Source organism: Cinclus cinclus, chromosome 7 (assembly GCF_963662255.1).
Source record: "Cinclus cinclus chromosome 7, bCinCin1.1, whole genome shotgun sequence".
NCBI lineage: Eukaryota > Metazoa > Chordata > Aves > Passeriformes > Cinclidae > Cinclus > Cinclus cinclus.
In genome coordinates, this window is record NC_085052.1 from 25,066,963 (window position 1) to 25,094,798 (window position 27,836).

The 27,836-nt window shown below is 38.7% G+C and overlaps 1 protein-coding gene across 1 annotated transcript in view; it reads left to right on the forward strand.

Annotated features, from left to right (window-relative positions):
• LOC134046439 (CD209 antigen-like protein B) overlaps positions 1-26,912 on the forward strand; it is a 131,131-nt gene extending 104,219 nt beyond the window's left edge. Inside the window, exons 3-7 of the mRNA XM_062496902.1 lie at positions 8,390-8,549; positions 10,560-10,655; positions 24,615-24,743; positions 25,774-25,851; positions 26,536-26,912. Of these exons, the coding sequence (XP_062352886.1) occupies positions 8,390-8,549; positions 10,560-10,655; positions 24,615-24,743; positions 25,774-25,851; positions 26,536-26,912 (840 nt within the window). The remainder of the gene's footprint in view (positions 1-8,389; positions 8,550-10,559; positions 10,656-24,614; positions 24,744-25,773; positions 25,852-26,535) is intronic.
• The last annotated feature ends 924 nt before the right edge of the window (positions 26,913-27,836 follow it).

Genomic DNA, 27,836 nt, shown 5'->3' on the forward strand with positions numbered 1-27,836 from the left:
GGAGTGTAAGGGAAGAGGGAGCAGGGTGCTGTGCCTGGGAAGGGACGCTGTGTGCCGTGCTCTGGGACAGAGCCATTTCTACATTGTCCATCTGAGCCCACGAGTGCCAGGCAAACCCCTGCCTTAGAGCAGGGGCAGCAATGAACAGAGCGTGTGCTTTGTGCCAAAGCCAGAGCACCTTGCAGCGAGGCCACTTCAGCAGAAAGAGCAATCCAGTCACAGCAGCCCATCAGGGACTGCAGAACCCGGGCACGCTGTCTGAGCACCAGTCGAGCTCCTGGGTAGGAGCCTCAGGCTGTCTTTAGGATCAGGTCTGGCCTGTGCAGCACAGCCTTTCTGCTAGCCCTGATAGGCACCTGTGCCACACGCCACATAAAATACGAAATCAAAAGCTGCACAGAACTCCAAAGCTTTCACAGTCTTCTGAAAAGCTATTTAGACAAAAATGTCCTTTGTCATTTTTATCTGTGCTCTGTTTAGCACTGTTATGGCTGTGCTGACATATTCTGCTATGATTTTTCCAGTACAATTTTCCTTCCTGGTAGAAAGTTATGACAGTTCCTAACATGACTAGATAAAAAAAGGAAAAAAAAAAACAAAAAAAAAAACAGTGGTGTTTGAAATGATGCTGTCCGTTAATATGCCTAGTAATTAGAATGTCCTGTATCTGTGTTCAAGAGGCAGAATTCCGTAACCATTCAGATAACCTCTTGGACTGGTGAGAATTTCCTGTCAAAGCAAGGGATGGGGTAAAACCAAATGGTGGGGACTTTCCTGTTCTATTCCCTATCCACTCAGGTCTCTGAGGAAAAATGACTCAAGATCCCTTTCCACACATCAGTGGCCACCGCCCTTTGCCAAGAGATGTAGTTGCCAGGACGACTGTTGCCAAGACATGCTGGTTTTCCTAGGGAACAATTTCAGTGTGTTATTTCTGTAGAGCAAAACATGTCCCGTGTCTATTGATACACCCATAGGAGAAGCTATCAGAGTTTTAGCTCCCTGTGGAGAGTGGGAAAGGGTCGCAAGGGAAAACAAGTGCAGTTACCAAAGGGGAATTTGCAGTTCAGGAGAGATCTGCACAAACTTTATGATCTGTCAGACTGTACATGCACTCTGAAAACAGAGTCCCAAAGCCCAGAGCTGGGAGCTTGTTTAATCCGTGAGATCAAAATGAATTCACAAGCTTGTAATTCTTTTAAAAATATTTAGTTAGGAATAGGATAAGGTCCTTGGGGATATTCTGCACTGTAATAAATAGCTATATAAGCTCTTATGATTGAGTGCAGTGGCTGTGATCAACCATGTGGCATGTGCTGGAAGCAACAGGTTCCACCACCTCACCCAACCTGGGAAATGTTATTTTGAAATGACTGATATGTCCTCCAAGGATAGCTCTTTTCCCTTGGAAACAGCTTGTGAGTTCTACATCACCTGAAACCTTACCTTAGCTTCACTTTTTTGGTGGTATAATGTTAACGACATATACACAGCAATAAAGAATCTCCATTGTTACACATTTTTAGAAGTTATGATTAAACTGTATTAGTTTCCATTTCTTTTTGTATCAAATTCTTTTTGTTCAAGTGGAAAATGGTTTTGATTATTCTATAATATGAGATAACATTCAACTGAATGGCTGTAAGCTATTTAAATGGATAAACGCCTCTGTTGAGAAATACAAAGAAATTTGACACTGTTCTTGTCCACCAGAGGTCACTTACAGGCCACTTTATTCTTTGGTGGCTGTGCTTTCACTCGCCTAGTTAGCATCTGTTGTTTCCCTTATGGAGTACTTTGGGATCAGCTGTTGAAATGCAGGTCCTGAAGACCCTACTAATGACTTTGAATCTTTTCTAGAACCATTAACTTTAAGAAGCAGAAAGGAAAAATCCTGCAGCAACATAATAAAAATAATGAAGAACTGTAGGGACTTTATTGATCCCATAACCTCGGCAGGTAATCCCAGCATCCACACAGTGCTTCACAAGTTTTGCTGTGCATATTACAAAGGATCTCGAGTGTGAGCCCTGTATTACTAAATCTATATGGGATTCTTATCTGTTTTTTTATCTGCTCAGTCTTCACAAAACCTTTCTCAATGTGCACTTTAAGTTTAGAAGCAAAATGTGTTTACAGCTTCTGATACTTCAACTGTATGTGAATGTCAGGTCTTGCATGCTAGTGTAGGCTTCTGCTTCATGATTTTTTGCTGCAAAATGATGAAAACCCTTGAGAAATCTTTATTTGATAGATCAGTTACCAAATGCGAGCAACTCTTCCAGCTTTGGCAAAAGCTGCCACTCTGCATCTTCTGCTGCAGCTGGAGTGAAGAGCTGGAAATCTGCCATGGTGTTTTATGAGCCCTAAAGCATCAAGATTGCCTCTTCATGGTCTGTGTTTTAAGAAGTCTCAAAAGAAAAAAACATCCTTCCCCTTATATTTCATTTACAGTAGATGAAGGAAAAGCAAAGGAACAGAGTGAGAATATTTCTGTTCCTCCAAATCCAATGAAGGACAGAAATTTCCCAAAAGTGTGTAGACCCCTTTAGCCAAATAATGAGATAATGTGTTCTGAGCTTTGTATGAATGGCCTTTTTTTTTTATTTTGTTGTGTCTTGTTACTGTTTGATTGCAAGAATTAACCACTTCTCATTCAGAGCAATATAGTGCTGAACAGTTCAGCATAATACATGTGAGTCAAAAATATTTTTGTTTGCTTCAGTTGAGTAAATATCAAGGTGTAAACCTGATTTGATCATGAAGCACTGTTATCTTTGTATGCAGGTGAACTGGAGCAGACAAAAACCTCCAATATTGTCTCTCTAGCTCCCTAATACTTGTAATACTGGGATAAAACCATCATTATTCTCAAGTATAAAGGTATAAATACGCAAAGATTTACACTGTGCTTAGTTTTCCAGTTGCACTAAGCAGTGCATTCTTTGCAGGAGTCAAACAGAAAGCTGAGTGCAAAGCCTTGTGCTGGATAAAAACTTCTATGGAGTGATGGGTGACCCAAATGCGTTCCAAATGTGTAAGGTAAGACCCCTTAAAACTGTGTGAAGCTGAAGAGAAAAGTTTTTTGAATTTATAGTCAAACTTTCACAACAGAAGTAAAGTAGAAGAGCTGACTGGGGATGGTAAAAACAGCATCTTGATGTTATTTATCTTCGTTCAGAATCTCATGTTTTTAAAGCTTCCATGTCTTTTACCTCAGATGACAGAAAACTCAGCAGATTTTCAGAAGAGGAGGAGAAACTCAAGTGTTCTTAATAGTCAGTATCCCAAGTGAGGGATCCTGCGTGAATCGTCAGCTCTGAATCTCAAACAGAACTTCCTCTGAATTAAGCAGTTTGTTTGGGTGCTTTGGCCTGGTCTGCTTCAGAACTCTCTCACTCTCTTAACAGCTTCTGTCAAGATTATGCTCAGCCTTGCAAACTGTGTTATTCCTGTGGCATTGCTCCTAGTGTGTCCTACTGTAGAAATTCCCTACTCCCTCACAAGCAGTTGATACTTTTACCTTGCTGTTAATATACCAAGCAGTCACAGGACACTGGAAGATTTTATCATTAATGAGGGTTGACTATTTCAGGGTAGAAAACAAAACAGAAAGCAGCTGGTCATGTGCACAGTCCCTTTGTCAGGCTGACAACTCAGTAGAGATAAAAAACTTCAGCTCTGCTCCATCCTTCTAATTGTGCAGAAGCATGTATGCATGGTAGGATACACTGGCAGGGGATAAGTCACTACTAATTCACAAGATAATTATCTTGCACAGGACAGCTTCCATTTTATATATTTCCAAGGGTTCTAATTACTCTCACTGTATGAGCAAGTATTAAGAATCGTGCTCCATAATGCCTGCTCTGAGTTTTTTCTGAAGCAAGGTTATTCCTACAGTTTTGTTCTTCAAAAGTCTTTAATACTGTCCCTAATTGTCTCAATGAAAAGTTTGAAACACTTTGTGCACTCCTGGTTTCAGAATAAAAGCACTCTGATGGTCGACATCAAAGTGAGTCAGTGAGGTAGCTGTGCATTTCTACCCAGTGCTTTTGCCATTTACTCTTTTGCAAGTGTCTAGGAGCTGTCACCCTGCTATGTTGTGATGAAAATAATTGGGTATAGTTCCAACTTCTGTTATTCCCATATGATATTGCGGCTGGTGAAGAACACTCAAAATTGATGGCTCCAAAGGCATGTTTGAAACTTCAAAAGCTGAGTGTTCTCCTGTGCTGAGCTGCTTCCTTCTCCAAGGAAATCTGCAGAGTTTCACTATATATTCAGGAATATGCAGACACAAGACCACTCCTCCAAAAGAATGGTATGCATAAAGAAGGCACATTCAAGGATCTAAAAAGTAAGGAAGTCTGTATGCAAAATTGGAATCAGAACCAAGTAATTCTGGAGGGAGAGAAGATATAGAATAAGCATATAGAGATATAGAGATAAGCAGACAGTAAAAGAAATTACAAACCCAGTTAAGAAAAACTTTCAATAGTTTGTGAACACTAAGACACCTGCCCTTTTAACTTTTATTTGTCACTTAATGCAGATATTTAGAGTAATCCTGTAAATTTTGTACTTAATATAAACATGCAGGGTTTGACAGAGTTTAATGATATTTCTGCTGTGTGGAAGGACTATGTTTTAGCAGAATGGTGTCTTGACCTGGTGAGAACCTAGGGGTGGAAAAATTGCTGGCAATCCTGTTTGCTTCATACTTCTGCTTTTGCAGGCAAGCAATCTCCAGGGAAGTTCAACAGTTGTAACAAACCAGACATTTTTGTGGGTTAGGAAGTTACAAGTTGAGCCCTGAATGCAGTGTGTTGACAGCATATAGATCACACTTCTGCTTCTTGGCCAAAACAGCAAAGGTCAGTGTGGAAATTTCAGCTTTGTAATTAAAAGAAAACCCAACAGATCTCTAATTCGAAATCTCTTTTTAATCATATTGGCTCTTCAATGTTTTTATCAAATCATGTCTGACAAGTAGCACTGCTCTAAACTGATGTGTTCATTATATTTTTACAGACACGACATTTATCCTAGCTCTTGAATAGGAAAGATACAAGGCAACCTGACAGCCCATAACTTCTCTCTCTGATGCCACCAGAACAGAGAACAATAGCCCCAGAAATGGGATCCTGGAAACAAAACCTCTCTTGACACTACTGCAGGGATGGAGAGCTTTAATTTTTGCGGTTGGAAAATTCTAATAGACCTTACTCTTGGTAAGGAAATTTTCTCCTAGCAATATTGCTGAAAAGTCCTTCCTTTAGCATTAAATTTTGTGTTATTAATTTTGCAGGGCTACCTAGCACATACTGTTCTTGCTACTCTACTTTCCATGTCCCCACAATGGTACTGTGGCTGGCTGGACAGTGCCAGCTCTGTTGCAGGAAAGGCAATCACTGCACTAAAGCAGGTCTCAGAGAGCCTTCCTTCTCCCAGGCTACTGAAAAAGGTATCCACTGACTGAAAAAGGGGAAAAACCTTGCAGTCAAAACTCAGTGCCTGCAGCTGTGCTGATTCAGGAGTTGCTATTTGTACTGTACCACAGCCAATGTCTACCAAGGCCAGGCAAAGAGCAAAGGGCTCACCCCAGAATGTCATATGCAGCCCCTCTAAATAGGGGTGGGAAGACTGAGGTAAGCAATCATCAGGATTGTGTAAGGCAGAAACAAGCCAGTGAGCAACCTCTTCCCAAAGCAAAGGACCAAATATCAGCTTTTAGTAGAAGTGTAGAGGATATACCTTTTTGTTTTGGCAGGCTTGTCCTCATGCTAAAAATTCAGGTGGTTTCTGTTTCACTTCTCTCCAGCATTCTGTTGTGCTGACTGCCAGGCAAGCTGGTGGTGGTGCAGCAAAGCTTCACTGTGCACTGGTGTGGTGAAGGAGTTGGTAAATTAAGATTTTCTTTGCTGGGATAAGTATTTGACTGTGCTGAGGCCATACAGCCTTTGAAGGTTGATTCAGACTTTTGTCAAAGTGTTTTGCCAGAAAATAGCTCATGAAAGATACGGAACAAAATCAACTGCTGCGTTGGTGCTTGCTAGTCTTGCTTGCTTCATGCAGTGCAGATTTACCTGTAGGACAACAAAAGACAAAAGTTTGGGTGGCCTTGGCCAAGACTAGAAGCTCAGACACCATATGCCTGTCCAATTTGAACCCAGAGAAACATTTTTCAACCTGTTTAGTTGGTGTGCCTGTAAGAGACTGGCCAATACCTATATATTAGAATCTGACCAAAAGGCAACTGAGTAATAAACCAGGCAAGGTTGCCAATGGGAACAATCCTGTGAGTAACTGGAACATTTGAACCAGAGAACTTCCCAAAGCAGTATCTGAACCCCAAGAACTAGAAATCCTTAGTTCTTTAACAATGGATTTCTGCATTACTTTTCCAGTTAGTGATTGCAAAGAAAGTAATCCTCCAAAGCACAATGTGACTCACCGCTACTTTACATACAGAAACTCAAGTTTTTGGTGTAATTATTCAGACAGGACTGAATAGGATGGACTTTCCAGGGTTGACCAATATCCACAACAATTATCAAAAGGGTACTGGTTCATTTGTGGAGATAGGGCTTGGCAAAGCATTCCATCACACCTTGAAGGTGGTCCATGCAGTATTGTAGAGCTCACTGTGATAGCACCCACTACTAAAGCAGTTGTTAAGAAGAAACATAGGGGAAAATCTTAAAATCTAAGCCACTGTTGGTGCTAATTGTCATCAGTTACTTTTTAAAGTGATTTAATTGCTAGGAAAGCCTGCCACCATTTTGTCAAAGTGTAAACAGGCACTTGGGCTCTTCTAGAATAAAGGATTGGAGCACCCTGGAAAACTAGGGAGGTAAAAAGATTTTAGCTCCTGGCTGGCAAAACCAACAGAGATTTGTGTGAGTTTGAATCTTTGCACAGAGTGGACTCATCTGAAGGTTAGTTGTTTTTATTTTTCCAAGTTTTCCTTTATTTTGAGATCTCTCTTGTTACCTTCAAGGGAGATACCAGCAATGTCAGCTTCCCTGGAATTGGATAATTAATATAGTATAGAAAATTATCAGAAGGAAATCCTTACAGTGTGTTAAGAACTGTCTGGAGTCCATGAAATTGAATAAGAAATATAAACCAGGACTCAAGTTTGTTATACTAATTAGCTAAATACCTTCCTTATTTTATTTTAGCATGTGCCATTGCTCTAGACTTTGATGAGACCCTAATGGAGGAAGCACAAATAAGAATATAGAAAAATGGTGCTCCTTAACCTCTGCTTTTTATCCTAATTCTAATGTTCTTACAGTAATATTCTAATGATTATACTCTACATGGTACATTATCAGATGAAACCTGACAGGGGAAGCTGCTTTCTGTAGGAAATCTTTTCTGAAGCTCAAAATGAAGAGAAATAATTGAGGTGAGTAGCAGAATTCATGCTACTACATGGATTAGATTTTTCTCTTGTTACCCAAATCTGTCAACCAAATGGTCTTTCCTGAGGCTTCTTTTTTTTTTGACTGGTAGAACTGGGACAAATTAAGAGAAACTAAGGGAGTTTGACTTTAGTATGTGGCTTATTTACTATGAAAGTTTGTCAGCTCATACTTGTGGTAGTTTAATTTTAGGTTTTTTTCAGTTAAAGAGAATATCTGGGTTATTATTGCCTCACATTTGACACTCATATTGAAAACAAAGGCAGTCACTGTGGTGCAGCTTGTCAGAGCCTTACCTTATGATGCTGCTATCTGTTACTGCTGTTCTGCTCAGAGAGGGCAGCAGAGGACTGCAGATCTTCTGAAATCCAAAAGGAGTTCAGCTCTGAGACGTAATACTGAGGAGAAATGCATCTTTTTAATAGACAAGGTCTGAAAGAATAAATAGGGGAGTAATTCAGATCACTGCTGCTCAAACATACTTGAGCTTTTTGTCCTTTAAAGTGTGGGTGTATGCAATTAATGGAGATTCTAATAAGAGAAGCACTTAATCACTTTGAGCTTAAGCACTACCTGATAGGTGTGAAGAGTCCCAGCAGAAACACAATCAGCTGTTGAGGATTCATCCTCAACTAGAATATTGTATGATTCATTTGGCATGAAGGTAAATGCTGTAAATTTAGACATATAATGAACAAAACACTGGTGCAATTAATTACTATTGTGATAGCGGGTATTTTCATTAGACCTTAAGACTTTCAGACTGTTACAAGTTTAGTTGTTTCTTTAGAAGTTTCAGTATGTACAGAGACAATCAGGGGCTATATGAAATGTTCAGACATTATTCCTTTTGCCTGAAGGCAGGAGTGTATTTCCCAGGTAAAGCCTCAAAATTATGCAAATGGAGAAATTTATTAAATAACTCTGTTTGATATGTGGACTATCTGTGGATTTAGAAATTATTCTTTTTCATCCTTTCAATGCCTTGGCTTTCACTACTAACAGTAAGAAGTGCAGTTAGCACAGAAAAACCTGAAAAGAAAATTTACTCCTGCCCAGAACTTCAGCGCAGTGTTCCTGCAGCCAATGTCTTACGAGCTAGAGATGGTCCCAAAGGTGCAGGGGGTGAACAGGTACAGAGCTATCACCATTTAGCAGTACTGAAATTTTGACACTCCTTATCATCCCTTTACTCTTGTTTCATGCCTCCTTCAATCTTTCCTTTTGCTTTTTTTCATCTCTCCTTTTCTTCTGCCCCATTAGCCTTTTGTAGGTTCTGCACCATTTCAGGAAGCTGAACATACTTTCTGCATTTATAATGCTACTCTAGATACTTGGCTTTTAATAAATAAAAAAATTAATATGATACATTTTCAGAGCAGCCCATAAAATAGAGATGTAATGAGATTTTAATCTGATCGTACCATTTGTACTCTGAATCACTTCCTATTATATCCTATTAAATTATTACTGCTCTTTCTTTCCAGGGGCCAGTTCTCAAAACCAGAAATCATGCTTGCTATAGTTGCCTCCTAATCTGGTGGTCATAACTTGATAGCTTCATACTCTCTGTGCCCCAAGAGCAGAATTCCCCCAAGCTGTGATTTGTCAGGTAACTTTTTCAGGCTCTGCTGCAAACAGCAAATGGATCCACAGATGCCTTCTGTCGTGTGGCAGAACCAGGTCACACTCTCTCCCAAGCTGCCAAATCAGTTTCTGCCCAAACTCTTAATAAGTACATATGAAATAGTATCTTTTCTTACCATATCTCATCTGTGTTATCATGAGCATGCCACCTACCTTGGAATTAGGTGCTTTCTTTTCAAGCACAAAGAAAGTCTTAACATTATCACTTTATATGAACTATGACATAAAATGTCAGAGGCATACACTGATATTCTGTATTGACATTTTCTGGTCCACATACTCCTCAGTGTGCCCTCTGCAATTCCATGGTTGGAACAAGTAAAGCCAGCAGTATCTTTCAACAAACTGCTCCAGAGAGGAATCCTTAATAATGCTGTGATTCAGCTCATTTTCTAGATCATATACTGTGATGTGTGATTGGATTACAGCTGAACTAGTTTGGCTTTCTGGTTCAAGAGATTGTGTACCTCTGCAACAACACGAGGGCATTAATTTCACTGGATTTTCAGTGCCATAAGTAGGGGTAGTAAAGACTTTTGCATCAAAGTAATGCATTTCCTAGCAAATTATGCTTTCCATGGGAATAATTCAATTTTCTTGAGATGATTTTATTTTCCTGGGGGTGGGCAGGTGGAAGAGCAAGGGGGAAGGAGTCAGTGTTTGGTGCTCTCTCAAAACACTTAAAAAACATAGTGGGAGAAAAATTTAGGAAATATTTGAACAATTTTTTATTCTAAGTTAAATTCTAGGAGAAGAATCAAGACATCTGTAGAGTTTCCCTGGAAAAGTGAGACCTTCAGGAATAAAAGAAACTTTAGAGCCACAAGGAGAGATAAAAGTAGAATGTGGAAGTAAGAAATATATTTCTCAAGATTCTGTGAATCTGGTTTTCAACCTTTTAGCATATTCTCAAAAAAATATTTGTGTCAGTGTCTGGTATTCCTACAGCACCATTTGAGGAAAGGTGTGATTTCCAGAAGTGTGAGGAGCAGAAAAATAAACCATCTGTTACATAGAAGATGAGCTGCCCAGCAGAACTGGAGGAACAAAGTGCCTGGAATGAGTCACTAGCTTGTTGTTTTCTGTGAGTGAAATATCAAACCTTCTATCTCATGTTATAAACAGAGTTTTTTCTTCTTTCATTCCTTGCCTGTTCATGTGGTTTTTTACTCCAGTTTTAATTACTTTTAAAATATTAACATGTATGTTTTGCCTCTGAGAACTGGGCTTTTCCCTCTGAACATAACAGGACTTTGGCAGCCCTGAGAATTCAAAGCCTATCCAAGTGTTCATTTGGTCAGGGATAAGGCACTCCCAATTGGACAAATTCCCTGAAAAAATCTGCAGTGTGGTCTGTGATTTCTGCTCTGGAAACCGAATATCTCTTTCACGTGGCATCAGATTACAGGAGAGCTGAGCATCTTGGAGACAGGCATTGTGCAGTCATTTTAATATAAATTATTAAATAACAGCCTTAAGTCCCACTAACAGAAACTAAAGACTTGCAGAGACAAGTAACTGCTTTGGAAACAAATGCACAGATTTTGGAGGCTGAATTCAATAGACACAAAAAAGGTGAGGCAAATGAAATTTACTTTTCAGCCTGGTAAATGATGGATGTGCTTGTGCTGTGCCCCTAAAAGAAATACCCAGAAACAGGGTGTATTTCTAATTGTTCTCTCTTTGACATTCAGTTTTGAATCTCCTAGTAAAATGAAGATTTCATCTTTTCAATCATTATGTATTAAATGTGTTTATCCTAGTGGTATAAAGGTAATAAGTTATGCCATGCTCAGCAGGCTGGTAATTCTTTCTGCCTTCTTTCTGAGTTCCTCATAAATACAGCGTGAGGGAAGCCTTTTTTAATAATCTAGAAACTAAAGAAAAATTGGTCTCTATTTCATCTTTGAGCTGAGCTGTAAACTTGGAGAGATTACTCTCTAACTGCTGCTTCTGATACATTCTTTTATGATGTAAATAATGGACACCACATACAGTCCCATGTTTCTTCAGTATTTAGTGATGCCTTTGCTCCTGGGGCACTTTTATTCTAGTTCTAAAATTGCCTGATAATGATCACATAGAGCCTAGAGGGGTATTTATCCTCCTGAGTACAGAAGTCCACTGCAGTAGCTACTGACATGGAAATAATTTCTTTTTTGAAGTTTCAGCTATTTTCATGCTGCTCTTTCCATGTGATTGGAAAATGAATTGTGCTGTAACTACAGAGAGGAATAAAACAGTAAACCAGTCAGCCAAGTTGCTTTGTGTGCAGTAAGAAAACAAGATTGTGTTCTCTGGCAATCTATAGGCATCAGCTGAGGTACAGGGGGTATAAATAAAGATTTAGATGCAGTGGAAAGCAGAAATATTTTTTTTGAGTCTTAAATTAAATACAAAAACCTGCTACTGACATGTTCTCCAATTGGAATTTAGCTCATGCCAAAAAAAAAAAAGCAAAAGTCCCTGTTTATGTGATAGGTCCTTAATGTGAGAGAAGTGATCCTATAGGCTTTTATGATTTTCTTGATGGGAGCTTCTTTCACCTCAAGTGAACTCCAAAAACACAATTACAGCCCAGTACTACAAGTTTGACAATTAAGAAAAATGTTTCCATTGAAGGCTCTAAGTGTTTAATCATGGAGGAACAGATTTTCAATTTGTCTTCCACTAAGTTTAAAACTAAGCTAAGTGCCTCTACAGAGAGAAGGATTGTGGCTACACTGGCAAGTTATGGACCCAGGGGAACATAGGAATGTGTCTGTACAGGGGAACATTTGATGGCCAGCTCATCTGTTTTATAGCTGTTATTTTCACTGCCTAATTCCCTGTCTACCTTTATAAGTAATGACATTTATTTTCTCTGCACTAGGTTATACAGGTACAGCAAAAAAGCAATTACTGAAACTGGTAAAGGATATGAATTTTCCAGAGTATGATTTATCTGCTGATCTGCTTCATGGCCTCCTTGTCATTATTGGCAAAGTATCTTTGCAGTTCTCAAGTGAACTGCATTCCTTTTCTGCATTAATTGGTGTTCTGCAGCTGTGAAAAACAGAACATTTAAAAATTTGCCTGGAAGTTTTTTATCAATATTTATTACCTAAAAACACAGGAAATTGTGTGATATTTAAAAGATATATTTGGGTTTAGGGATAAGAAATAATTCGGTCTCCGATGCATTCATTTGGAATGATTATATAAGTCCATTTTAAGACTATCTCCAAAAAACACTGTGGAATGTTTTGAGACCATTTCATCTGGAGTTGGACTAAGACCAGTGATTTGTCCCCGGTGCATCAGCCAGTAGGTTGCAATGACGAAACTACTGATTTGAAAAAAAAAAAAAAAGAAAGAAAGAACTGGCGTAGTATTTTGAAGATGTGAATGGTTGTTTTCTTTCAACTTCTTTTTTTTTTTTTTATTTTAGAAATACTATTCCTGATTGCCATATCAGCCACTATCTCAAGAGTTCAGTCCCTGAAGTGTAATTTAAGACTGATTTTTACATTAGTTTTCCAAGCACATCTCCAGTAGAGTTGAAAAATTTATGAAGCACCTTGAAAATTATGAAGCACTGTGCTTCATTCAGGTGGGATCTATACAAACCACAAAATGGTTTGCAGGTAAGGACAAAAGTATTCTTATGCTAAACACATTGGAAGTACACAAAAGCAGAATGGAAAAACACTCCTATTGTATGCTCAGTTTCCTACAGCCCAAAGTTATCAGATAATTAACTTTTTAACCAGGCTGTGTACATGAAAAGCATATTTGGCCCCAGCTAGGATTGGTTCTATAGAAAATATGAGCTGCCCTTCTTGAAATGAGTTCCCAGACCATAAGCTTTTAGGTTCCACTCTGGTGTCACCTCTCATTTCCAGCATTTCCTGTCCTGTAGGTTTACCCCGGTGTAAACCATCTCAAGGGAAATGCTGCCCCAGCTGTAACACCTCCTGTGCAGAAGGGAAGCTGCCAGCTTCCCTTTCTTTTGAGAAAACCAAACTGCTCTTTATTACCCTGGTGAAAACCCACCTCTGCTGGAGTTGCCCTGGAAAAGCAGCTGTGCAAGTGTAGCTCTGTTAGTCTGGGCTTACCTGGTAAACTCTCCTGTCCTGAACCAACGCTACGAGGAGCAGAATAGGGATGGTGGAATCTGACAGCTTGGAAGGCCATTGTGTAGGAGCAGGTTGATCTCAGGCTGGACAAAAGCCCACAGGGCAGGAACCACACCTAGAAATAGAAAATGAGCTCTTGCTAAGTAATGGTACTTGAAACTTCTAAATTCAGTAAGGTGTTATCACATGTGCCCTAAGTTCTGACGTTTTGCATCATTTATGTTAGGGACACCTTTTCTTCCTTGAGGAACACCTTTCTTCAATAGGAGTTAAAAAGAAGGAATTTAAAATTGTGGTCTATTGTATTCCAGGAGGCTTAAATCAGCATCACTGATGACCACTTAATTTTGCACTAATTATAAACTAATCATAACTGTTATATCCCTGGTTAGAACCAACTCATACAGTGCTAATATGACCTCCACAGAGCTTCTAGAGTAATTCAGGATGAAAGCAGAATTTATTAACCAGCTGCTGGTTTTATCTTTCTAAAACATAATTTCAGGCTCAGGAAGAGCTATCCTATCACATGTGAAAAAACCACAATCACTGAAAAGCTCTTTTCATTCTCTTCAGTTTTCAAGTGGCAATTTTCAGTGGAAACTGCAAGGTGCAAACAGGAAGCCAATCAGTAGCAACTCATACTTACTGCTTTATTTTTTTTTCTTGTAACACATAAATATGGGGGAGCAGGTGGTTAACATATAGTTAGAGCAGAGGTCAAGTGTGCTCTTCATTGTGGCTTGTTTTCTGTTGCGAAGGCATCAAACTCTTCAGTTCAAACATGCAGAGGAGAAGTTTTATGCAGGGGTTTGTGACTTTAGCTCTACCAAATGGCTCTCCTCTTAGCACCTTAGCTCCTTAGCACCTGGAGACCTAAGGAGCGAAAAATGATTCCTGGGTTGCAGTTTGGCCAAAAATGCTCAGGGGAATAAATAATGCAAGATTGTCTGGAAACCTAGGTGCAGTCTTGTGTCTCTTTTAAGCTCTGCTAAACCCCTCAACACTAGCAGCATGTCTGGATACTCTGTGCTCTATCTAGCACGAATGATTTTTTTCCTGAGGCACCTGCAGTTAAAATCTCTTTCTATGGCCTGTGACCAGAGTAAAGATTCAGACATCATTACAGACATCATTGAGCTGTTTAGATCAGTGCTTCAGGGTAGGCAGTTGTAAGAGCTTTTTCCTGGCTATCTGTGAGCTCTGGTTTGTTTATGACTCCAGCTTTGGCACAGTTTGTCCCTCAGAGCTGAGCTTGTGTGTTAATCCCACAGGAAACTTCAGGTGTATTTGCAGTGGGAGGGACTCTACAGTGCCCAGCTGGTTGGCATCCTCTTCCAGGGTGGAAATTAAATTCGGATAAAATGTCAAGCACCTGGACTAAATATACAGAATGTGAGAGCAGTTCTAGACCCACATTTAGGAGTCTGATTTCAGGGTCTGAGGTTTGTGCTTTGGGCTTCATGCAAACAGACCTGCACCAGCTCAGCAGTGCCTGAATTTCAGTGTTTCATTGTACCTGTCCTCATCAGGCTTTCTGGGCTTACCTGGGACAATCCTGAACAGAATCTTTTCCCCCTTCTTCCCACCTGCATGGTCGTGCTGCAACACTTGGCCACCTTTGCCTTGTACTTCAGCTGTGTAGGAAAGAATTCCATGCAAATTTGCATCCCATCCCAAGAATTATACCCAAGTACATTTATAATTCAAAGTTTTCTTTCGATGTAAGAGAAGCTAAACCATACAAGCTTCTTTAGCTGAGATGGACACAGCGCTTCACCAAATTTAGTTGGAAATCCTGAAACCTCTTCAGCACAGTCATAATGTCTGCATTAGTTACTCTCTTGATTGTCTCCCATCTTGCACTTTACATATCCAGGGACACCTCTGTCGAGCTGTCCCATTCAGAAGTGGTTTGATCAGTACTACATTGCCTACAGATCACAAGCTTTTAACTTCTCTATCCCCTTACACCCTCTCCACCCTGCCTGAGCAACCATACACATTCACAGAGGCATGGTAAAGACAGGAAGAAGTAATGTACTTTTTAAATCCTTTTACCTCTTTACCCTTTTTCTTCTAGAGCTGCAGCTAAAATGAAAAAAGGGGGGGGGGGGGTGTTTATGGTGCTTCCTAAGCTTTCTAAGTAGATCTTTTATTTATGCATCAAGAAGTAGTGGAGCAAAGATTGTCTTGAAGTCTCTGATTGTCCTCTATGTGCTATTATTTTCTACTATGTGGTATTTAGCTTCAAGATGCAATTGCTACCCTCTGGAGAATCTCATCACTCATTTTCATGAGTGAAGTGCATTTCTAGCTTTCATGACTGATCATGAAAAAAGTTAAAAGCCTTTCAATGGAAAAGTTCTACAAGCGAAATTACAGTGTTCATTTCTTTATAACATCATGTTTTTAATTCTATCTTAAAAGCAAAACCTGTATTTTTAATTAAGTGGGGATTAAGTGTTGGCAAAAATATGGCAGGACTGAATGACAAGAAAAGTTTTCAGTTCCTCACTCAATAGCAGTTATAACATCTATTTAAGAAATGTTTCAAATGTGTCTACAGTGCTTAGTGTATATGTCTTCACTGGAAATTGTATATTACTCTTTGTCTTGAGTTGCTGGGAGCTCTCCAGTGGTTTTGAATGCTGCAGTCCTAAAAATTTGTTTTTGTCAGATACTTTCAAAATAGTTCTGAATTTGGTCTTTATTCTGGCAAACTGTGTGAGTTGTTGAAAATATAATAGCTTACAACATTTATCTCTGTAACAGTCACAAAGTACATTCCTCAGGAAAGGTAAAAATCCATAAAAGATGGCAGTTATTAAACAGTTGGGGCCCATTTGTGTGGGAAAATAAGTGCTTGAGAAATGCAATGTACTACTGGCATGATGACACTGGTACCAAAACCTTTAGGAGCACAGTTTTTCTCCAGGTTTTGAAAAAACCTTACTTAAAAAACTTCTGAATTTTATAAGCTAATACTTAGAAATCATTTCATCTTTAGAGGGTTGTCCATGGGAACAATGGCAATGGCCTGACCTTGTGAAAGAGGCACTCAGTTGTACTGAGCAGGCTGGGCTGTGCACAGGGCTGAACACAGGCACAGCTGGGGAAAAACTCTTTTCTAGCTTGGGTCCCTGACATAGTCTGGTAAGGCAGACAAACAATGAGACTAAAGAAGAATGTTTGAAGAGTTCTTGTGTAGATTCCCACTCCTAGGAAACAAGTATGTTCCTGTCTGCCTAGAATGAGTCCTCAAATCCAAGTAGAGAGGCAAAACTCTAATTTATAAATAAATACAATTAATACTTTCATTATACTATAAAAGGTGTATTTTATACTAAAATAGGTAGTTGAAATGATTATTAATAATTGTGTTGAGTTTCTCTTGAGTTTCTCACTAACAAAAATAGTATTTAATCTTCAAAACTACATATAAAGCTATTATAAAGGCTGTCAGGGGCTGACCCCTATGGAATAACAGAATTATATTTTATTAGTTAAGTAGTTGGCATTCATGGTTATTACATAACTCAGAGTTATTAAACATTCTCTTTGATTTGTCATTTAAGTCTGCTGTGTTTTAATAACCCACTAAACAATTTCAGTTTGAATAATTTTGACCTCAAACAACATTCAAGATCTTCCCATCTCTAGAGAGAGAATATGAGAGTGTAGAACTCTGTTCATTCCCTTTGTCTTCTTTCTATTTCTTTGAGTCTTCATCTGTTCCTTGTTTTAATCTATTAGATTGAACTTCAAGGGGCTTTAAATTGAGCTTTTCTCATTTACCCTTGCAGGAGCCTCCCAAGAATATTTCTGTACCGAAGCCTCTGCAATAATTTACGTAGTTCCACATCAGCTGAGATGTATCAATAAAAGGTGAGGAGATGAGTCTGCTTCCTGGGGCATGTAGAGCCTTTCCTTTGCATGTCAGCACTGAGCTCAGTGGGTCTCAGTGGAGCAGGGCTTGCTCCTGCTGTCTGAGCCCCCAGCCCCTGGCACTGAGAGCTGCTGCCCTGGGGACGGACCACAGAACCACCAGGTGCCATTGCAGGAGCTGGGAGGATGCAGGGCTGGGCCTCACCAACCCATCAGGATATCTGCTTTTCAGGGCAACTGAAATGATGAGGTACTTTACTAGCTGTCTGCTATAAAATGCTCCTCTGCTCTTGCACAAATTAGAATCTCAGCGTGTGCAAAAGAAGCAGATTTGGTGTGTTAAGCTCTCCGTGCTTCCAACAACACAATCAGCTAAAACACAGAGAATTTTGTGTTCACTCTCCCGAAAAAATCTGTGAAAAATAGAATTCTGTAATACCTGCTATCTTAATTTTTAACTTATAACAGCAATAAAAACCACAATAGGTGGTGTTTGCTGGGAATTCATTAATGGTTGTCTCCCTTCAGTAAAATACAAAGCAGCTTCATTTCACTGTGATCATCAGACCTTAACAGCAGCTTGCTGAGTTTATTATTTTCCTTTGCTACTCTCTGTTTTCTGCTATGTGTTTTCAGCAAGTTTCTCCCAAGGACTTTGAATTTCAATTGCAAATAAAACATTGACAATGCTTTGGATGCATATGTTCTAACACTTATCAGTGAGACATTACGCAGCCATTTCCCAGCAATAACCACATAATAAGAGCTTGGCAGGACCTTTTTTTTCTATCAGCAGTCTAGATTATTTTAAATTGATAACAAGAGTCAGGTGGCTATTTATAAGGGCAAGATATGAATTGAAAGCACACGTTTCCAAGGCAATGTTGGCCAGTGGCTGTTCAAGCATAAATTGCTTCCTATTACCACTTTGGATGGGAGGTGAATAGTCCAGTTCATCTCTGTGGGAACACAAAGTGGCAGAACACCTCCAGCATTACTCTTTGCACTGTTTCCAGTAAAAGAAAGCGATATTTACTCCATTGTGGCACACTTAATTGGCATTGCAGTGAGTAATTTCGCTGTGTTGTTGAACAAAGGTTGAGAATCATGTCCCATACTGTTATGTAGTGTTCCTGTAAGAGGGCTTCTTGATGCAGAAATGCAGAGAGGAATTCGAGTTAGGAATTAATGTGTCCTACTGGATAAAAAGGTGAATTGATGATCTGAGGAAAAGAAACAGGATTCCTCAGTGATCCTAGGAACACCATCTCTCCAAACTTTAGTTATTCTAGCTCTGAAACAGGCAGGGAACAGACTTGAAAACATTACTAGGTTGTGAATTTAGAATGAAATATTTCTGGTTTCTCTTTGATTATGAGAGGACAAGACAGAAGTTGATTATAGCGTGGTCAAAATTCTTACTCCACCTGCATAAAGAATATGGGAAGGGAGAAAGGGAGAGCACTTGTCCTGTCCAAAGGAAGAAGGCTGTGTCTAAAAATCTGTTATTGTCAAAGCAAGTGCTGCTTGATGCCTTTGTTTTAATGTGCTCTGGTAGATTTTCTCCTTTTTTTATTTAAGGCATAGAAAAAATAGTTCAATCAAAATTACTTGGCTCTAGCAACATGCCTACCATTTTCATAAAACCCAAGAGACTACTTTGATATCTGTAGTTTAAATAAATTATTTCAAGTATGTGAAGAGAGAAGAGGCATCTAATATAGTCTGAAAGCAAAGGCCAAGTAGTTCTGTTAACATAGGTTTAACTTGCAAGTTCTTTGGCAGGAGAGAACCATGACTTTTGAAAAAAAAAAAAAATGAAAACCTGGTCACCTCTTTTCTTGATAGCAAAGTTTAAATTGCTTTTCCTAGACTAGAAAATTGATAGATTGAAAGGACTTTGGGGTTTGCTTGAAGCCTTTTTTTTTCCTTTTTATATATTTTTTAAATTATTATTTATGTTTTTAACTTATACTTTCTGTACTTAGGAAGAACAAGGCTATGTAAGGCCTGTCCAGCTCATTCTGCTGAAGCCAGCTCTTTAAAATCCAACGCTTCAAGCTCTGTTCCCCATCTCTGATGTCCTCTTTTTGGAAACTCACGATCTATATTCAGTATTCCTTCTTTTTCTCCATCCACTTGTGTACACTTAAACCTAGAAATTTCCCTGGGATCCACTCCCCAAAATAACAGTGTATTATTCAGCTGGCAGCATTTCTCTGATGCCATGTTTTTTCATAAATATAAACATGTCTCATCAGCAATCACACTCTTCCTGTAAGATGTTTATCCTCAAGTTAAGACTTAGGGCATACATACCAGAATTTTCTTTCAGTATTAGCAGTAAAGTGCCACTGCCTACATTTTTTTCCCTTCCATTCCTGCATCAGTGCACTGTAAATTACAAACTATTTTATCAGTATTTCTTATTTTCCAAAGGCAGGGGACTGTTTAACTTCCCATATTTTTGTTTAGTTTTGTGTCAGTAAAATTAAATTGCAGGTGGGGAGGAGGCAACACTTCAGCTACTAGATTTTTTCATGACCTAAGAGGTGACATATGTTTAGTGCCCGGTATTTCTGATGAAGTCTTAAGCTGATGGCAATGAGCACTCTTAAAACTAACTAGAGAAGCTTAACTCTGTATGATTTAAAGCTCAGCAAATAAATTACAGTGGAAATACTAGGCAAATATAAAAAATGAGTGTTGTTTGGAAAGATGTAGACATGGAGAACTGGCCACTCCTGCTTTCCACACAGATGCTGTGCCAAGGACTCGCTCAGAGAGTCGATACCAGGAACTTGCAGCACAGTGACACACTTTAAATTATTGTCTCACAAATTGCTAATATAAACTAGCAAGGCTGTACATCACTATTTTATGTGGAAGAGCACGGCATAGCTTTACGCAGACCAGTGAAAATGATAAGTTATGGTAATCAGTAATCAGCTCATTTCAAAACAGCAAAATTTGCTTTGTATTCTGAAAATGACAGGATTGAAAGCTGTATAAAATTAATTCTGGCTCTGAAACCTCCTTAGCAGTTAGTTTTTTGAAAGAAGCAGTCTTTTTGACCACATGATATCTTGAAAATCAGATTCCTTTTTCCCCCCAAGTTCCCCTTTGCTGCTAGTTGAGCAGGGTTTAAGTTTAATTCACTGGAAGCACAGCATATTTAATATTCTTATGGTTCTTCCTAATGATAGAAAGAGCTATGCAATACCTGGGGTCCACTGAAACCAGTAAAGTTCCCTGGCTTAGTTTTGTGGGTGTTTCCCAGCTAAAGGCTTTCAGCCATTACTACACAGGCTTACCTGCAAATTTCAAAATTCCCATCCTTGTAGGTATCCTACAAGGGATGCTAGGTTGCAGGAAAAATATTTACTTTCTTTCTTCCTTGTTTGAGTACGTTTGTTTTCCCTCATTCTCTGCTGCATAACTAAGAAAGTAAATCTAATGACTGAGTAATCTCTCACACTGGATTATGTTTTAAATTTCTTATCAGATTCCATTGTGTAAGTATAATCTGACTCATGGGAGAACAAATGTTATCAAATGTATCTTTCTTCAAAAGTTTTGGTAAAAGATAATAATTGATAAGGTTTTCCTAGATGATAAGCCGTGTTTTGTTCATGCCACACTTTCACAAATGGACAAAGATAATAGCTAGTGGAGCTTTACTCATCTCCCTGTTTAATGTTCTCAATTCCTTAATTTTTTTTATAATATAAAATGTGTTAAGTGGAAGAAGCAGTACAAATCTCTAGAGACTTATGATGTTCATGTATTAGAGATGCATTTATATGCAATGGTGCAGCAGAAAAACAAGCCCTTACAACTGTTGCTGAGTTGCCTAGAAATTGGATCTGTATGAGGTTTTGTTCTGGTAGCATTCCCAAGAACTTCGGCACCTAGTCATTTAAAATATTACTTCTCAAAATCTGGATCCATTAAGTTCCATCTTATTCTGGAATTGAAGAAGTTTCCTATGTAGCCCAGAAGTCTGCTGCCATCCTGAAACACAATTACCTGTGTCTTTGTCTGTGCTCAATTGTCTGGTATCTGTGCTATTTCCAAAACTGCAAAAGGAATTGGAAAATAACTATTTTATCTGTTGGGTACTGTCTAATCCACATTCTGTGCACTCAACACCACTTTTTTGCATCTACCTCATCTGGACTACAGAGAGAAATTGTTTCCATTGGTGGGGTGAGAGGTTTTGTAAAAGGACTAATGTGCATTCAGAGCTCTGCTGGCATCTGGTAGAGGAAGGACTCTGAAGGCAGATTGTCTGTAAATTTGTGAGTGTTAACTGGTCATTTGCTAAGAAGGACGCCTGATATGTCCTCAGTTTGCTGCTTGTGGGGGGTTTTGAGATGGAGAATAGACCAAGCTGGGCACTTTTAACTGCAGGACAAGGCTCACAGTTGTGAATGGAAGTGGATTTAAGTGCCTGCACTACATCTAAGGGGAATCCTAAATGTACCTTCTGCTTTGGTATTTGATCTTGGCTAGGTCAGCCAGTTGATATTAAACATCTCTAATTGCTGAACAGGGAGCCTAAAGATGTTAGCTTGAAGCTGTGAATCCTGCTGGAATTACTCAGAAAGAGGAACGTTACTATTACAGATGATGACAAAATTGAAATAGTTTTAGTAGAATGCAAATGAAATTAACATTCTGTATCCAAGAGACCACAGTTTAAACTGACAAAACACAGAAAAGCTGTGAAGCTGAGGTATTTTTATCTCTCAGGCGAGACACTGATGTGTTGGCTTGCTGAGGTTTGTAAAAAAACCCCATCTGGGATCAAACATTCTAGAGTAGAAGACATCAGAACAAGAAAGAAGTTACAAAACCCCAATATTTATTTCTGGGAAACAAGAGGAGCAAAACCTCTGGTTTCTTTTTTTCTTGAAAATTATGTCAATTTGAGAATTTCCTGCATGTCTACAGATTTTTTCCAAGATCCAACTCTGACCAAGAGAAGATCATGTACTGTCTTGTACCTGAAAGAGAGACCAGAAGCTCCTGGAAACACTGAGTATTCTAGCACATAGATATAAAATTATATTAAGGTAAGATAAGTACATCAGATGAGGAGAGAGGAGGCAAAGTTTAGAATTCTGTTTACTGGGTCAGATTATCTGGAAGGTACGGGGCTTCCCCAAGATTAACCACAAGAATATGTTTTCTTTTACAAGAGCCACTGGTGGTCATCTCCCATTTTTTGCTTTTATAAAACAACAAACAATTTTTAAATACGACCTAGAATTGCTGAAAGTCACTTTATGTTTTTCATATCTTTTGCATCTTCAAATCTGGGGTTATCTGTTAGTTTTGGACTGTATTTTCTACAACATTTCTCAACCCTTAAAACTGAACTCAGTATTTGCATAACAATTATGTGAGCAAAACTGAAAAAGCTCATTCGTGACCTCAGTATCCAGTCTCCACTTCAGCCATATCATTTAACAAACACAACACTATATAAAGGGGATTTGTGTGAACTGCTTTTTCATTTCACTTTGAAGCAGAAGGGTAAGTTGAATTTCCTTTTAATAAATCACAAGGAATTTCAGCTAGAAGGCAAACCCATTCCTTTTGATTTCTGTGCTCATATTTCCGTTCTAAAATTAAGTTTCCCTTTATTAGTAATTTTTTTACTTTGCTTATACTTGCAATTTTGGTAGATAAGGAGGTGCCTGAAGGACAGTAGATAGTAATGACTGATGAAGGTCATTAAAACTGGATTAAAACTGAAGAGCTGTGTTTGTTCAGTTTTGCTATATAACTGATCAGGAGCCTGACTCTGCATCATAATCCAATTACAAGCTGAATGCAGTAGTCCATTCAAATGTAATTCCCTGAATGATCATCCCCAGGCAAAGGGTACATGTTGTAATTGCATTTCCTTATCTCAGGGATGTAAGTACTCCTAGGCACCTAAGGTAGGTTTCTGTTAGGGTCTTTAATAATCTGCTCTCTCTGAGTCACTGACCAGGGTTTCCAGAGCTGTCTGCTGGCCTTCAATAAGGGATAAACAATCCAAGACGCTTCAGATTCAACAAACAAAACTCAGCAGCACCTTTAATACTGCACATGTGCTCTTAGGTGGATTTGATTTTACATTCCCTAAAGTGCAAATTCTTGACTATACTGCTACTCGTTAAACATACTGCAAATTTTTGACATAACTGAATATATTCAAGGGTATGTCACATCAAATTGATTTTGATAAGACATTCCCCTAGAAAAACAAGTTGCTGTTGATGCAGATTAAAAATAATCTCAAAAGTCTTCTATAACAGTGTTAATATGGAAGATACATGTTTAGTGCTTTTTCTTTTAAAACTTCACCTCATTTAATAAATTACACTAGAATGATATTTTGATTCTGATTGGCATATATACTTTGAAATATTATAATTATAGCTAGGTGTTAATAACCTTACAGCATTCAAGCCAACCAAGTTTTTATTTTAAATTTTAAGAGGAGATAGATTTAGAACCTAGTATGTGTAAATGCTGGTCTTTTTCTAAAAGATGGAGGTTTTTAAGAGAGAGCAGGTAAAGGATCCTCTTTGATTTGTGCCAATAGAAAAGTGAAGTAATTGGTATTAGGTTGTTTGTTTTGTATGAGTCAACACATGAGCATCACCCCATTGGAAATGGATGCCCATTCCAGCATCTTGAACCTTTCTTTATATCTCCTATTAGTTTGACTTAATCATGTCAACAACTGGTTTGTCTATGCAATAGTATCTTATAGTCCTTCAGGTTTCACAGCTGCACAACACACCCACTCACTCTGCTCTGTAAACCCACCATGTACAGTTTTAAAATGCTTTTTAGTCATGATAGCTCAGCACTAAGATTATAACCCTACTTACTGTTTTATCTGTAGGGATAAATTAAGATGAATAAGCCTATTGCAAACCAGCAAAAATACATTTTCTATAAGATTAACTGTCATTTTCAGACTTGTGGAATTTTCTACAGAACGGGATAGGAATGTCAATTGAGCTATAAAGTTTTGGCCATGTGTAAAACAGTATCAGTTTATGCCAAATAAATGTGCTTAGATAGTGTTGTGCTTTAACAAGCTCCCAAACATTGCACCTACCACTGTAAGAGATTTCAGGTTAGTATCCTATGCATCATTGAGTGATTAGAGCCCTGGCAGGCAACTAATGGCTTAAGTGTCATCAGCTGCCTCTGAGCCTATCATTTCTCAAGGATTAATCCAACAAATAGTCAGTGATGGTGAAAGGGATAATTTATCTTCATTATTCCAAGTTTATCAGTCTAGAAAGAGTTTTGTGTATAAACTGCACAATGGTCACAAAATAAATCTGGGAAATGTCTTACACCTGAACTATAAACTTTATCTAAACAAGGAAATAATGTAAATTTCAAGAAGGGGTGATGGGGGAAGGAGTGTGCAGCTGTGTAAACCAGTGTAAAATAATTCCTTACAGAATCATTACCTGACAAATGTGTGGGGTTTTTTTACAGCTGGCCTGAGAAATCATGTTGTCTTACTCATCCTACATCTTCATAGCACTGGCTGCTTTGTTAGTGACTTGCCATGCATTGAGTAAGTGTCCAGGAATTTCTGGGCTGCCTGGTATCCCTGGAAGAGATGGTGTGAAAGGTAAACAAACTTGTCTCTTTTGCAAGAGACCCATGTCACAAAGGCTGCATGACAAGAAACAGATAAAACAGAAGGACATGTGCTCTCAATGCAGATGTGTAAAGCACAGGAAGGAAAAGAGAATGGAGGAAATGGGCAATTTAATTTTTTTCTAAAAAACAGATCTCCCCTCTCTTCTGGGGGAAGAGGGGAATTGAACAGGTTATCAACACTCTAGCATATAAATATTATGTTTACATATGTAGAAATGCCTTCTCCGCATCTGCTGACAAGGCTAAAGCACTATCAAAATTATTCCCAGACTTCCTGTATTACATCAAATATGTTTTGTTGGGTTTTTTTTAATGGATTGTGAAGTAAGAGTTGCAATGTTGCAGCTCAGGGATGCAGCAACCTTTTGTGCTTCTATAATGCTGCTTGTTTCAGTTGTGAATAGTGGGGTATGATCATGGGAATGCATCTAGAGCTATTGTTATCTGTGGAAGGTGTAAAAGAAAAAAGAATCTACCTTTACAGTTGGCTCCCATCTTTAGCAAGCAGTGCTGGATGTATTTCACACTATCCAGAAACCTTCCACTACCACTGTTTCTGGCTCCCATTAAAGAAAGATAAAGCATAGACCCTGCACTTTAAAAAGAAAATCACATGGTGCCATAAGAACTGTTTCCTCCTCCAAGTATCCCTCGTGCCTGTTCCCTACCAATTACTAGAATGAAACCAATTCTCTTTGGCAAAGCCAGGTTCACAGGTACACCTAACTAAAGGCTACAACCTATAAAGCTTCAGTTTCTTTTCTGCAGAGGGAAATTATCAACATTTCAGAGCATTGAATGTTTTTGTTAGTTTTCTTTATTATAGATTAACAGCAATGTAAAGAAAAAAGTACTAGGAAAGTATTTATTTTACCCTCGCTGATGTTAAATACATTTGCCAGTTAGTTCTGAAAAGCAACTGGTTTTATCCAGGGGACTGTTCCTAGCAGCACAGCTGGTTTTTCCTGATTGTATAACTTCTGGTTTTATCTGCATAGGTCTGCCTGATTCTCTGGCCACCAAACGTCACTATGCTTTAGCAAATTTGAAACGCCGGCTGTTCCAACTTGAAGCTGGTAATTCTTCCCCTTGTCACTTTTTCAGCTCACAACTAATTTTAAGTGCAATAGGCAAAGTTAGTACAGAATCAAGACTCGCAGGAAAGAAACAGCATTTGGAACAGGTAGTACATCCCAAAACTTCATTTTCTCATTCAAAGCAGGGCAAGTCAGGGTTCTTGTTTCCCTGGAGAGAACAGACTCCTCTTCATTACCATAATGTGCATTTATTCAAATTGGGTTTATTTTATAAAATATTCCAACTACCTAATATTGCACTTTCCATGCATGGAAAGTCAGTCTTGTACCACTTTTATCTATCAGCAACCAGATTGCTAAAGGTGGTAAATTGTTTTGTACTGAATAGAGACTCACAAAACAATCATCATATCTCTGTTTCCCTTGCTCAAATCTGAAGCACACTGATCTTCTTTAGAAAGTACACAAAACATAACAAGGCTTTTATTTAGCCTCTTCTCTTGGAGGCAAGGACAGGCTGTCAGTCACAAGCAGCTAAATATATTTAGTGAACAGTTAGTGAATGGGTAAAGTTAAAGATTTTTATTCCTCTTCATCCTTTGCGCTCAAATTTTCCCTCTGTTCTTCTTAACACTTTCAGTTTTCTCTTCATCTCTTTATTTCTCCTTATTTGCTTTTACATCAGTATGCCATAGAAAATTTACAGAGCTTTTCATGTTTCAGTGCTTGCTTTGACTGGGAAAATAAGAAAAGCAGGAGAGAAAATGCTTGCCAGCAATGGGAAGAAAGTTGACTTTGCATCTGCACTACAGTCCTGTGAAGAGGTTGGAGGAACTCTTGCAGCCCCCAAGAATGAGGAGGAGAATAAAGCTATTATGGGCATTGTGAAACAGTATAACCAATATGCTTACTTGGGCATTAGAAAGGGGGAGACTTCAGGTCAGTTTAGGTATATAAATGACATGCCTCTGAATTACAGCAACTGGCACCAGCATGAGCCTGATGGCAAAGGGGAAGAGAAATGTGTGGAGATATACACTGATGGCACCTGGAATGACAAAAAATGCAATAAGTACCGTCTCACAATCTGCGAATTTTAAAGAAGGGCCTTTCAGCCCCCTCGGAGTATGGAGATAATGAAGTATCTGTGTTTCAGGCTGATTACATTTCTGCAATTTCTCTGTATCCTAAAATATAAAATGAATCATATTGTGATATTTTTTAGCCTTAGGTAAATGCTAAATGTGCTAGGTGATTAACATGATTAAAATGTGCCTGAACTGATGTGCCTGATGTGTTTCACTCTTTTGGGAATACCTCAGAATTAATTTCTCATGGCAGACTGTCTCCATACCTTTGTGGAGATTAGAGGAAAATTCCAAGGTTTCACTTAGGACATTGGGAATGCTGAAGTTAAAATTGCCCATGGTGTCATAATTTGGAAGCATTTTGAAGTACTTAATAGTTTCTTCCTCAAAAGAGATGCACAGAGGTTGACTTCACTGGAGCAGTTATGGTTTCAGGTTTTGGACACCGCTTTCACAGAGCCTGTGTTGTGTCACATTGAACCCACTCACTGATACATCAGCACCCACCTTTTGTTTCATGAAAATATCATTACTACCAGTTACAATTAATTTGTCTGGTTTCAGAAGTAAAACACAAAGATAAATATTGCACTTGATTCAAGTAGACAGAATGTGCAAAATGATAAAGATTGCATTTTGTTGCTAAAAACAGCACATTCTCTCAGAAAACCATGAGATTGCAGTGTTGGAAGGCCACATGTCAGTTCCCAAAACACTGAGCGATGCAGGTAATATTTTGGGAAGGCAGTTAAGAGTGGAAGTTCAATCAGTTCAAACACAAATGTCTCTGCTGATGTTATACCAAGCAGCACCACTGACAGACTTCAACTCAAATCTGGTGGGACCAAGAGGCACCTTTTCACAAAATACTTTCACAGCTCCTCCTTTTGGGCAGCTGGTGAGCAGAGGCAGCTGAGCAGAGTACCAGGAGCAGCA